Source organism: Colletotrichum phormii (genome assembly GCF_030913505.1).
Source record: "Colletotrichum phormii strain CBS 102054 chromosome Unknown BDP81scaffold_40, whole genome shotgun sequence".
Classification (NCBI taxonomy): Eukaryota; Fungi; Ascomycota; class Sordariomycetes; order Glomerellales; family Glomerellaceae; genus Colletotrichum; species Colletotrichum phormii.
In genome coordinates, this window is record NW_026851482.1 from 89,879 (window position 1) to 102,748 (window position 12,870).

The 12,870-nt window shown below is 47.8% G+C and overlaps 3 protein-coding genes across 3 annotated transcripts; 1 reads left to right on the forward strand and 2 right to left on the reverse strand.

Moving 5' to 3' along the window:
• The first annotated feature begins 5,239 nt into the window (after window positions 1–5,239).
• Window positions 5,240–6,471, forward strand: BDP81DRAFT_168432 (uncharacterized protein). Its single transcript, XM_060582137.1, has 3 exons — window positions 5,240–5,510; window positions 5,608–5,921; window positions 6,032–6,471. Exons 1-3 carry the CDS (start codon window positions 5,360–5,362, stop codon window positions 6,272–6,274), a joined length of 708 nt encoding a protein of 235 aa, XP_060438002.1. The 5' UTR covers window positions 5,240–5,359; the 3' UTR covers window positions 6,275–6,471.
• Window positions 6,312–7,758, reverse strand: BDP81DRAFT_168436 (uncharacterized protein). Its single transcript, XM_060582139.1, has 2 exons — window positions 7,604–7,758; window positions 6,312–7,543 (listed from the first exon to the last, which is right to left on the reverse strand). Exon 2 carries the CDS (start codon window positions 7,518–7,520, stop codon window positions 6,669–6,671), a length of 852 nt encoding a protein of 283 aa, XP_060438003.1. The 5' UTR covers window positions 7,521–7,543; window positions 7,604–7,758; the 3' UTR covers window positions 6,312–6,668.
• On the reverse strand, window positions 7,759–8,541 carry BDP81DRAFT_168435 (uncharacterized protein). Its single transcript, XM_060582138.1, has 2 exons — window positions 8,499–8,541; window positions 7,759–8,361 (listed from the first exon to the last, which is right to left on the reverse strand). Exon 2 carries the CDS (start codon window positions 8,357–8,359, stop codon window positions 7,937–7,939), a length of 423 nt encoding a protein of 140 aa, XP_060438004.1. The 5' UTR covers window positions 8,360–8,361; window positions 8,499–8,541; the 3' UTR covers window positions 7,759–7,936.
• Between the last annotated feature and the right edge of the window lie 4,329 nt (window positions 8,542–12,870).

A 12,870-nucleotide genomic window follows, 5' to 3' on the forward strand; every position in this document is an offset into this window, starting at 1 on the left:
TATATAATAAGTAGTATTTATAGTTAGAATAGTAATAAGTAAATACTGCCGCGATTTATGAAAGTAATTGATAATTTCAAAATTAAATAAACGAACAAGATACTATAATCAATCTAATACTTAAAGAGGTAACTAGAGCAAGTTTAGGCGATAGAGCCTGGGGTTAGGAAGGAAGATCTATATTAATCATTATAACTAATATCTAGGGATTTTACCTAAGTATATGTATTACGAATAACTAATATACTAGTATCTCTATTTTTTACCAATAATTATAATATTATAAGGAGATAAGGAGAGGGTATTTAGCATGGCCATAAGCTAATTAGAAGTCTTTTTAAAAGCAGTAACGGTATAAAGACCCCTACGTGCTTATCATAAGGAGATAAGCCTACTATATTATCGAGTGAGTAGAGGTAGTAAGAGGAACTAAATGATATATCTATAATAGACCTATCTGGGGAACCTTTGCTAGCTAAGCTATTATTATTAAATAAATACGTAGACCTGAAGGGATATAAGTACAAGAGCGAGTTTCTAGAAGTAAAGAAAATATATTTCTAGAGCTATAAAGAGATAGAAACATATATTAAGGTAGACAAAAGCGAGATATATAGATATTAGATATTAGGATGTAGATAGGTTTATGTGTATAAGCGGGATTAGAAAGAAAGAATTATTAAATACAAAGCTAGACTTGTTATTAGAGGCGATCAGCAAGTAAAGGATAAAGTCAAAAATACTTACGCAGCTATACTTACTAGACTATTATTTAAAACTCTAATAATATTAGTAGTAAGATATAACTTAGAGCTATTATAATACCGTATTTATCCATACTCTAATCAATGAGATTATCTATATGGAATTTATACTAGGATATACCAAAATAAGCAAGGTATTAAGACAAAAGAGAGCATTATATAGCCTCCGTAGATCCCTATTATTATAGTAAAGGTACCTAGAGAAGAGACTTCGCGAGGCTAGATTTAAGAGAGTCTCTAGAAAGAACTTCTATTAGAAAAAGAGTAAGATCCTATTTTCTTTTCTATATAAATGAGTTTATATTAATATTTCTACGAGACTAGAAGGAGGAGATAACCGCTAGTATTAATATAATAAAGTAGAAGTACTATTTAGAAAGAAGGGAATTATTATAATAGTTCTTTAGTATAGAGATTACTCATAACAAGTAATAAAAAAAGCTCTAAATCTTATAATCTTTATATAACTACCTAAAACATTACATCTCTAATCGGAACTGGCACGATAAAACTAGCAAAGGCTAGATGGTTTATTTATACCCCTATATTATAAAAAGAGTTAACTGTAAATAGCAACTAGGCAAATGTTAAGTTAATTACAACCTACTAGCGCAAAGTAGAATCACTATTATATATTACTATTATAACGAGACCAGATATTACTTTTGTAATAAGCAAACTAGCTAGATTTAACTAGAACCCAAGCTAGGAGTATCACTGGGTTACTAATAGAGTTCTATAATATCTCTAACGAACCGCAGGCCTTGGGTTAGAGTTTGATGAGAAGATAGACGGCTTTAAGGTCGCTTTAGATACTAGCTTTATGTATAACTCAATAGACCGTAAGTTATTATAAGTATTTATAATAAAGTTATCTAGAGGAATAATAAGCTAGAGGGCTAATAAGTGAGTAACTATTATAACCTCTACAACTAAAGCTGAGTTATTAGCTCTGTTATAAGCAAGAAAGGAAGTAATCTTCGCCAATATATTAATTAAAGCACTGGGAGGAAAACCACTAAAGATATTAATCTAATACAATAATACCTAGACTATTAGACTAGTAAAGAAAGAGCTATTTAAGCTATAAACAAAGCTTCGCTACGTAGATATATACTACTACTAACTTAAATAGTCTATCTTTAAAGGACATATTAATATCCAATATATACTAACGACTAAGATAATACTAAATAGACTAACGAAAAGTCTCTCGAGGTAGAAACATAAAGACTTCGTCCGCCAACTAAACCTCTTTAAAACGCCTATACTAGAAGGGAATTAACAAAGTAAAAGAAGTATTTAAGTAGAAGTAGCTAGACTATAATAAAAAATAAATAAAAACCGCGATCTAAAGGGGTATATTAAAGTATAAAAGTAGAATTAGGTAGGTATGCTCGGACTAGAACGAGCAATTTAGACTTATAATAATCTAGGTAAGACTAACTAATAAAAATACAGGGTTCCAAGTACCTTAGATAAGAGATATTCCTGGCTACATCTGGAAAGGAGAACACATAACATAGACAACAATATGATCACGATGATCCACGACACCAGCAGCTTCCCATGTTCGCCCCAGAGAGCTGTGGAGGAAGTTGAGAGCCATAGGATGATGTCTCTAGTCTATCCAGGTGTGCCATGGCAAGACCTCTAGCGCAAGGTATTCCGTACCTACCCGTCAGTGGTCTCCAGCCGAGCCGCCGAGACATCATGGTGGTTGCACTCGACGTAGACGTTGGCCCCTGGTGCAGGTAGAAGCTGAGAGTCGTGAGTCGTGAAAAGTACAGGTGGATCTTGGTACTGATAGCTACGACACTAGCGGTTGCTGCCTGCAAAAGCCTGAAAGGGCCTGAAAGGGGGAGGGAATGGGATATTGGCGGCAGACATTTGTGATGCAATGATCGGTCATTGCCTGCCGTGGGAATATGATGCCGGGGGCGAGATTTCTTGAATACCTTAGGCTGGCCACATGGCGCGTAGCGTCCTGTCGAGGCGAAGCCGCGAAGCTAGGTAGGAAAGATTTAGCTCAACGGCAATGCGGCACGCCAAAAGGCAGTATAGCATTCCATTTCATCACACCCAAATTCACTGCCTGGATGATTTCGCAGCTAGGAACAGGAAACGCTGGCTCGCTGTGTTGGGACGTTGTCCAACACAGCTCGTTGCTCGCGATGCAGCCAGCTCCAATACTCTCGACATGGACGGCGAACCGTAGATATCCATCCGTACCTGAACTCGCGCTCTGCACGGCGGCACGCACGGTTACATGGGGTGATGGCTTTCGCGGCAGGGCATCCCCTGTCCGTACCCGAAGGTGGGAATTCCTAGCAGATGCAATGTGTCAGGGGTTCAAGGCTTCAAGCTGGCCTAAGCTGAACACTCCGAGAGAGGAAATCAAAGCTGGCGATCCGATGTTTTTTGGGGTTTCCTATGGTTTAGTGTCAAAAAGTCCCTTCCCCTGCCTTTTTCACTCGCTGGATCATGGATGGGCATGGCACGCATGGGACGATTTGATGGATCACGATGCTGTGCTTCTTCTCATGGAGGTTCCATGTTGAGTGGCACTGGGCTCGCCTGGGCGTCTTCAACCAATGAAGTTTATGGGAACACTCCGAAGCCATTAAGATTGCGTGGGCCCAAAGATGGAGACTTTGAGATGGCTTGATGGGATTTGATTTGTTGGGGGAGGTAAACAACAGCGGGGAGGTTTCAAACTTTCAAAGGATTTGGCTCGGGTCTTTGCCATCCATTTATCATTAGAATGCTATCACTTTTACAAAGCGTGCCAAAGTACCGCCGATAGAGACAGTCAAAGTCGGGCAACTTTGACGGTCTTTCGATCCCTTCTCGCTGTGATGTTGGCGAGTAAGACGACCTTTAGAACCACAAGTCCACAGAAGGATGTTGTTTCCCCGCATAAAAACATCAGCAGTGCTTGGAGAAAGTCTGGGCTGAGGTCATGTACGGATAGTCTCGGTGTATCCGTACGGCGTGAACTACCAGAGTTGTAACTGTGCCGCAATCTAGCAGTCACTTTCCGTCTATCCCTTCAGCGTTCAACGACAACGAACGCCGATAACCCGGCAGCCGTTGCCGCTATGCCACGATTTAATTTCCCATCTTGCAAGGGACACTCACAGCTGGTGTCTGCAATATTAACAGCACTGCATTGAGTGCATGGCCACCTAATTACCATACAGCTAGCTACTTGCAGTAGCTCATCTCTAGTTCTCTAGCCTCTTGTGGCCTTGTTCGGGGCTGGATCCGGCACCGCCTCGCTACGTTGTATTCATGCGTCGCTAGTGCTGACGGCAGCATCTCGGGCGGCCGCTTCTCAGCCAACCACGGCTGGTCCTTCAACCTTGACATGTCACCATGGTTTGAAGGTTTTACCGTTTGCTCCTTTTTCTTGCCGTTAGTCAATCGCTGGTTAGTGGTCACTGGTGACGGGTTTGGGGGGCGCCGGCGAGTATTTCCCCGACAGGGCGCGCCGGTTGACGTCGATCTTCAGATGTTCGAGTCAAAACAGTGGTGACAGCTCAACCAACAGAGGAATCGTCGGTCTTGGCAATGAGGCTCGATCGCAAAGAACCACTCACTAGGGTCTGAATACTAGTGATTGGGGAAGGCCTCGGTACCGCTACTTTGTATGGAATAGAGATTTCAATAGTGCAGCCCTAAGGCCTTGTCAAAGTTTTCTTCAACGTCGGAGGCATGACCTGCTGGGATCTCGAGATGTGATGCTGTAAACCCCTGAGGCTTTCTCTGACACTGACGGACCTTGCCGAACACCCCGAACCACACAGGAAGGGCCGGAGGATTGAGTGCACAAAGAATAACAAGTATCTCACGTAGTATGCTGATCACAAGTTCGAAAAGTACTCCCTGTCCTCAGGGTTGTCTAGGCAGGTCCCTTCCGAGTAGTAGGCACAATGAAACTCGGACAAGTTGGCTGTCACGCTGCTTCCATGTTCTTAATCCTCAAGTCGCCAATTACAGCTGAACGTTGATCTTTCTCCTTCGGCGTTAAACAGGGCTAGCTTGGATTGCAGAATCTGGTATTCATGCGAAGGAGAGAACAAGGGCCCATGTGAAAGGACGCGAGGTTCACACAGAAAGCTCATTATCGCCTGTCAATGGCCACTGAGGGAAGTCCGCAAAAGAGTGACTTCTTCCTTCTGCTACCAAATATACACATTTCGTCGTCAGCAGATCCTAGCCGTTGTCATTGCGACTTTGCGAGCCGTGTTGATTAACCTTAAGCTCAAAGGCCAAGCCGTCAGCCGGTGCTTACGCTGGCGTAAGCCACTCCCATCGGCCTTTTAGCCATTCGACGTCCGTCCCTCAGTAGGGCTGACATGCATCACGGCAACAAGGCTCTATTCGACCTGACCACCGACCACCGTCATTTGGCGACACAGCAGCTTAGCAGTCATGTTGCTGACATTGGCATATGCAAACGATGCGTCAGAGCACCTGCGCAGTGTGTATTTCTGATTTCGAAATGCCATTAAAGAAGAAGTGGATGCCCAGTCGGGGACAAGGCTTGACCAGGTCTTGAGCTTCCTACCTCATTTTTCGCCAGTCTCATCATGAAGACCTTTTCCGGCTTCCTAGTTGCCACATGTTGGCTATTCGTGGCCTTGTCCAACGGCCACACAGTCCTCTCCTACCCAGGATGGAGAGGCAATACCTTCATCACGAATGAGACATATCCCTTCGGGATGCAATGGACATACCCGTGTACGCCCCCATCCCAATTCACCTCTTACCACATACGTCAGAGACGAAATTCCGCATCTCTTGCTATTCAAAGGCTGACATGAAACCCTCCCCACAGGTGGCGGCCTCGGCGTGACGCAAAACAGAACGTACTGGCCCATCAGCGGCGGCGCCCTCGCCGTCCAACCGGGCTGGAACTCGGGACACAAGACGGCGCTCATGTACATCAACCTCGGCCTCGGCGAGTCGCCGAAGAACTACTCCATGGTCATGGTGCCCCGGTTTCAGCTGACGGGGCCCTCGAATCAAGAGTACGAGGGGACGTTCTGCCTGCCAAAGGTGCCGCTGCCGGCAGGTGTGACGCCCAAGGAGGGGGACTTGGCGTCGATCCAGGTCGTGGAGGCTGCACAGCATGGTGCGGCGTTGTTCAGTGTACGTTGCGTTACGAGGTGTTGCAATTTTCATGATGACTTTGGTTGGGAATGTGCAACGTTACCGGGAGGCGGAGATGCGGGATGAGGTCGTGTGGCTGACTGTGACAGTGTGTCGATATCATCTTTACGGAAGACGTGTCAAAGGTTAGCCCGGTGACGGGAGACAATTGCTTCAACTCGACGAACCTCAAGGTCGAAGCGGCGACGCTTGAGACGAATTCTTCGCCCATTACCGATCCTTCGGCTCCGGCGACGACGACTACTGCTTCTCCGAGCGTGTCTCCGACCAGTGGAGCTCCCCAGCTGGCGTCAAGCTTTATTGTTATCTTGAGCTTGTTGTTGTTTGTTTGAAATGCTCCGGCAGGAGATAATGTTCAACGACTGGATGTTACCAGAAACAAAAAGGATAGCTGTCATCTTCTGAACTTTCCTGCCACTCGTACTAGAACAGGATGATGTTGTAAATTGAAGATACCATACGGCGGTGGAGACTTTACAGGGTGGAACACGAACTTTCACATGCTTCTGAGTTCATGATATGCAGAAGACGTGCTGATTTCCTGGGCGGATCTATTGACCTGTTCCCTAACTTCCCTCACTAGACCTCGTGATGATAAGGATTTCCCATCGCAGGTATGTTCATATGTCGAGCTCGAAGCGCAGTAGCCTGCTATTGCTTGACGGTTGACCCACCCTGAGGCACCAGGTGTACCATTCTGGAAGGCAGCAGTGAATCCCAATCATTCTAGCCCATGTTCACCTCCATGCCTCCCCACTCCATGACGCGGAACTTGCTCTGGTTCATCATGCCCTCCACGTCAATGCCAATCTTGCTGGGCCAGTCCAACGCATCCAGTTCCGCGTGATTCTCTGCGTTCTTGCTAACGACTACGCCTCTGAAGACGAGAAAGACTCTGGCGACACTGCTAGGGCCAGGAGTGACAGTCAACTTGCCCGCTTTCTCAAAATCGGTCTGCGGGATGAAGTTGAAGGCGATCTGAAGACCTCTTGAGCGAATTGACTGGAACTTGGGGAGCCAGTAAACGACCATTTCGGTTCGCATTGCCGAAGTGAGGGTGAGGCTGGCAAGAGCCCGGTAGAGATAGGGTACGAAGTTGTCAAATGACAGGACACAGTTGTCGGCAAAGTATGCAAGAGGGTTTCGGGGGTTGAAGAAATGAGCCTCTGTGACTGCGGATGATCGTTCAATCCAGGCTTCTGCCTCCCAGACCAGGCAGTTGCAGTCAATGTCGGTGGCGGTGTTCTTCAGAGTGCCATCGGGCTTGACAGAAACCTGCCAGGAGACATAAGCCCCTCTGTAGAGTGTATTGAAGGTCCAAGAATAGGGAGACAGCTCGAACTCGACATAGACGTTGTTGAGTTGGGTTGGTGACAAGAGATAGATTGCCGACTTTGCACCAATTATGTCGGGAAACAGATTGAGAATGTCGTTGTCGGTGACGGAGTATTCCCTCAAGGTTTTGTCATCCTCCAGGTCCAGGCCACGGAAAACGATTCTTTGGTGAGAAGGGTAGGGGACACCTTTGGCCTCTAAGGTAGATTTGAGGTCTGCAATGGTGGCGACTGGTGACATCATCACCGGGATGTTGCAACCGGCGGCTTTGGTAATGCATCAGCTCGCGATCTGAATGCCCTTCGTTCACGTACTCAAAAACTTACAAGTCTTGACAATGAAGTTGATGAACAGTGAGGAAGACTCGGTAATGTCATCGTGTCGCACTCGTTTTCGCTTGGGCGTCTCCTGGGTTCATCCTTGGGCTTGATCAACGGACCTGCTCTTGGCTCTAGGCGAAGGACCCAACCGTCCTCGACGACCCTGTAGGCTGACCGGTCAAGCTCGAACTCCTGCTCCCCAGACTTTGAAGTGCAATGACAGTCAGATTGACCGCCTTGCTGCCAAACGCATTCCGCGCGACAGTCATGGGATGATTGTAAGTCTCTGGATGGGCGGTGAGACGACGGCGATTTCCAAAGACCATCATGATCAAGGGACTAGCGGACATCGTGACGATTTTGACGGTTTCGCTTCGACTTTTTCAAACGTGAACAATCGATGTCTATTAGCGAAAAGTCGGGACCTTTTTCGAGAAAGTCGGCCGTTTGATCGTGGTGAAGGTAAAGCGAGGTTGAGAGCAGTGTAACAGGCTGAGGGTGAGGGGGGGGAAAGCTTGAGAGGTAAGTGCGGAAAATGATGAAAATTGGCGACCGGTTGAGAGAGTCGAAGTTGGGAAGGCGCAAGCAAGAAGTGGAAGATAGAAGTGGAAGGTACGGATTGCTTCTGCCTGACAGCTCCTTCCTGACTCTAGCGACCTGAAGAAGAGAAGGAAGACACTTGCAAAGGCATCTTCCTACCTTGGCTTGCCGTGCCTCAAACACATGGGAATTCGAGAGTGAATATTGGGGAATTTCATACATATCTGCCGAAGAAATGAGAAATGAGTTTCAAAGAAAGATGAGGTGGATTATCTTCTTTCGGCAAGACGAGAAGCAATTCTGGGCGCACTAACGGGGTCTGAAAACGTCTTTTCAGCACCTTGAGACTTCAGATAAGTACCTTAATCCAGTGATCCAGCTTCTTCGGAATGGACCTCCAATACTCGATGGCCTCCCTTCGAATATCGTCCTTCTCGATCCATGTCTCATTCTGTGGAGGCAATACTACTGTATTGGATCTGATGATGATGATGATAGGAAAAGCTGAGCGCTGGCTGGGCTGGATATCTGGGCAAGGTGTAGGTGGGGCAGCTCCGAGATGTGAAGGAGCTGCCTCACGTGACCCACCTGCACCTGCCACACCGCCCCTCAGGCCAGCCACAGTGAAAACTATCGTACATGTGAGAAGCAGGCTCAAATACCGACAATCCCAATTAGTCCTCCGCTGTATCCCATGCTCCGCCTATATCCTCCGTCCTGTGCCTGAGCCAAATAATCCTTTATCCCTTGTTTGTTCGGTCGGGTATAAGGATATCTATATGCTCATTTGCAAGCGATTTTCGTAAGGCCAAGCATTTTGACGAAGTTGGCGTGCTTCTCGTGATTTAACGGCTTCGTGAGTCCGTCAGCAGGCATGTCATGTGTTCGGATAAGTTTGAGGTTGAACAAGCCGTTTTTGACTTGATCGATGATCCACTTGTATCGTAGATCGATGTTCCTGGTTCGCGCCTGGTTTAGTGGATTCGTTACGTTGATCAGCGCGTTGCGGGAATCAGTAAATAGGACCGTAGGACGAGGTTGAGTGCAGCCGAGAAGTCTCAGCAGCTTATGAACCCATTGGACCGAAAGTCCCGTTGGAGTAAGGTTAATGAATTCAGCTTCCGTGGAGCTGGTTGTGACGTAAGTCTGTTTCTTCGACTTCCATATCACTGGGCCACCGGCAAGGATAACGACGTATCCTCCAGTGCTCACTCGGGTAAGGCGACAGTCGCCAAAGGCCGCGTCGCTGGCAGCATGGAGTCCGAGGTCATCAATAGGCATAGAAGCGTCAAAGGTGATGCCGAGGTCGACTGTGCCAGTGAGGTATCTCATGAGGTGCTTGATTGCTGCGAAGTGGTGCTCACCAGGGCGGCTGTTGGCTTCGCAGAGTTTGCTAGTTGCGTAAGTTATATCGGGGCGCGTACCGGTCGAGAGGAAATTAATAGAGCCTGTCATTTGCAAGTACAGCTTGCAACGGTCAGTTTCAACTGGTTCATACTCAACTGGCCACTTGGCGACGATATTGTGATCCATTGGTGTGCGGACTGGATGGAGGTCCACGTATCCGAACTTCTGAAGCATCCTGCGACAGAATTCGGCTTGTGATAGGTGGAGGGTCTTGGCTCTCTCATTGCGACAGACTTCGTAACCTAGGAATCTCTGAACGTCTCCCAGTTCTTTCATGCTGACAAATGACTTAAGGAGATCCTTGACTTTGCGAATAGTGTTCCGGTCTGGAGCAGCGATGACGTTGTCATCAACATACATCAAAACAATGCAGTTGTACTCGTCATGGATAAAAAGGCAGACTTCGCCTTCAATAGCTCGAAAACCGAGGTCAGTCATGTGACCTTTGATCTTGTTGAACCACCATACAGGTGCCATGGGGTGGCCGTAAAGGGCACGCTTGAGGAGGCAGACTTTGTCTCCTTGGCGATAGCCATGGGGCTGCTGGACGTACACCTTGGTATCGTCCGGGATAGAGGCGTGAAGAAAAGCTGTGTCGTAATCGAATAACTCTGCGATGTAGGTCTTGGTTGCAACAACAGCAAAGAAAACACGGATAGAGGTTGCATTAGCGACAGCTGCGTACAATTGTTCAGCGGACCAGTCAGATACCGCGTGGTTGCCACAGACAACCCATCGGGCACGATATCTGCCGTCAGACTTGATATCGCATATCCATTGGCCAGGAAGAATATTTTCTCCGGTTGGAGGGTCAACGAGTTCCCAGGCTTCGGCTTGCTGTAGCGCCTTGATTTGCTTATCAAAAGCAGGTTGCCACTTGTCCCACTCAGGACCCTCTTTGGCCTGCTTGAAAGTGCGAGGTACGGTTGGACCAGCGAGTGCGGCAGCGGCGATGGCAGATAATACTGGAGGCTGGTTGTCTTCCCACACAACTGTGTCAAGGCTGACATAGGCTTGTTGATAACCATCAGACTTGGCATACGTGTTGCCTCGGAGAGAGCAACCGCTGAAACCGCCCCTCTTCTTGACCCAAGTGCCCTGTGAGTTTCTGACATGCTCACGTGTTGAGGCTCTGTTTGGTTGGCTTGGAGGAGGGCGAGATTGACGAGTTCGTCTAGTTGGTTGTGTTGTAGGTTGAAGATCGTGATCTTCTGTGGCAACTACTATAGTTGCTTCATCTATATCCTGTTGGATAGCTTCTTCGATAGCGTTATCGAAAGATGTATCAGTATCGTGCTGTTGAACAGTTATGTTAGCAGACATCTGCTGATCAATAGGGCTGTCTGGTTCAGGGGTTGGAAGAGGGTTTTGGGTAGTTGCCTCTTCGGCAGACTTGTTGTCAGTGGTTTCGTCCTGGCGGTCAGGAGTGCTGGACGACTTCTGTGCTCCTTCATACTCAACAGATGAGGTGCTGGTATCTGGATCAGCAAAAATGGCATCGTGATCAATGGTTGGGTCATTGTCTTCGTCCTGGTGCTTGCCCTGTTCATAGAAACGAACATCGCGGCAGCGGTATACCTTGTGGCTTTGAGGTACGTAGACGTAGAAGAGATGGCCGTGAAGTGAGTCGTATCCAACGAGATATCCCTTGATGGCTCTTGTCTCCATCTTATTGGCGCGGGCTGGTTGCAATGACCCCTTGCGGTGGAGATAGGCAACGCAGCCGAAAGTGCGGATATGGTGGATATACGGTACGTGATGGGCTTCGTCAAGATTGAGATCTTTCGCGAGCATCTCGTGGGGGCTGAGATGGCCTGGATTGGTTGCTTTGGGCAACAGGTTGGCAATCGTGATGACTGTGGTGACGGCATAGTCCCAGAGATAATCAGGAAGGTTGGCGTCAATCAGCATGGTTCGGGCCGCCTCTGCAAAAGTCCGGCCAGCTCGCTCTGCCTTTCCATTCATGCTTGGGGTGTCAGCAACAGTCAATTTGACTTTAATGCCTCGTTTGGTGTACAGCTCCTGCGAAAGAGCATTGAAAAGCTCGGTGCCGTTGTCTATTTGAAACGCCTTAATCGAAAGGTTGGTCTGGTTTTCGAAGAAGTTGATGAATTCTTCGATACGATCAAGCACTTCGTCAGCACGCTTGCTCTTGAGCAAGTATCGCCACTGGAAGCCTGTACGCGCGTCGATCATGTGAATTAGATAACGTGACTTTGTATAGGACAAGGGTTCGAATTGTACCAAGTCCATGTGAATGAGATGACCGGGCTGGGCCTCTCGAATGGGGGTTTCTCTGCTGATGAGTTGTTGAGATTTGCCTAGGTGGCAAGCCTCGCAGTGAAAGGTGTCAATTTCTTGTTGAGGAAAAGTTATGCCCACACGACGGCAGGCTTCAACGACCCTGCTCTTGCCCGCGTGGCAAAGTCGCTTGTGCATAAGGTCAAATGTGACTTTGTTCTTATTCTTGCTTACCATAGCAAGGTTAAGGGCCGCGTTAATTTTCGGGCCTTCGTAGTTGTTGGTGACGATAACGGCAACATTGTTATGCCAATCGAGTTTGGCGATCGCGACGTTGTTTCCAATGTGGATAGTGTCGTCGCTGACCTTGTAGCCCTGCTGACGGAGTGTGCCTTGACTCAGCAGGTTGACTGGGCAGTCAGGGCAGTACTGTACATCCTCAATTGACCAGTCGACCACCTTGTTGCTGTCATCTGGATCAACGGCAGTGAAGTAAACCGTGCCGTAACCAGCTGGCGATGCGTACTGACCGTTGGCGACTTCCATGGGTGGCAGTATTGCCTCGGTGAAGGAGGTGAACCAACTGAGGTTGTTGAAAGTGGTTCGCGAGCACCCGGAATCCAGGATAATGTCGTCACGGTTAATTCTGCCCGTTGCCATCGAAGTTGAGCACGGCAAGACTGTATGTCCCATTGTGTTCTGGTGGAGAACGTTCGGCGTAGCCTTGACCGCGACTGCCTTACCCTCCCGGCATTCGGAGGTACAAGTATGAGCAGCAGCTTTCTTGAGCAGGTTCTCACGGTACTTATGGTTGGATGGGATGAGGTCGGGATGGGCGACCCAGCAAGAGGTAGTCGCATGTTTCTTGCCGCAGTGTTGGCAGTCAGGACCATTGTAGTTGTTGTTAGGTCGCTGATTGTTGTTTGAGGTGTTACCGGAGGCCTTGTTGTTGCCGTTGCTGTTGTTTCCAACGGCGACGTAGCCCCTCGCGGCATTGAGTGAAGCAGTCCTTTCGGCATTGGCCTTGAATGTGAGATCGCGTGTGAGATCTTCAAGGGTCTTGGTGTTGTCCTCGACGTACTTGT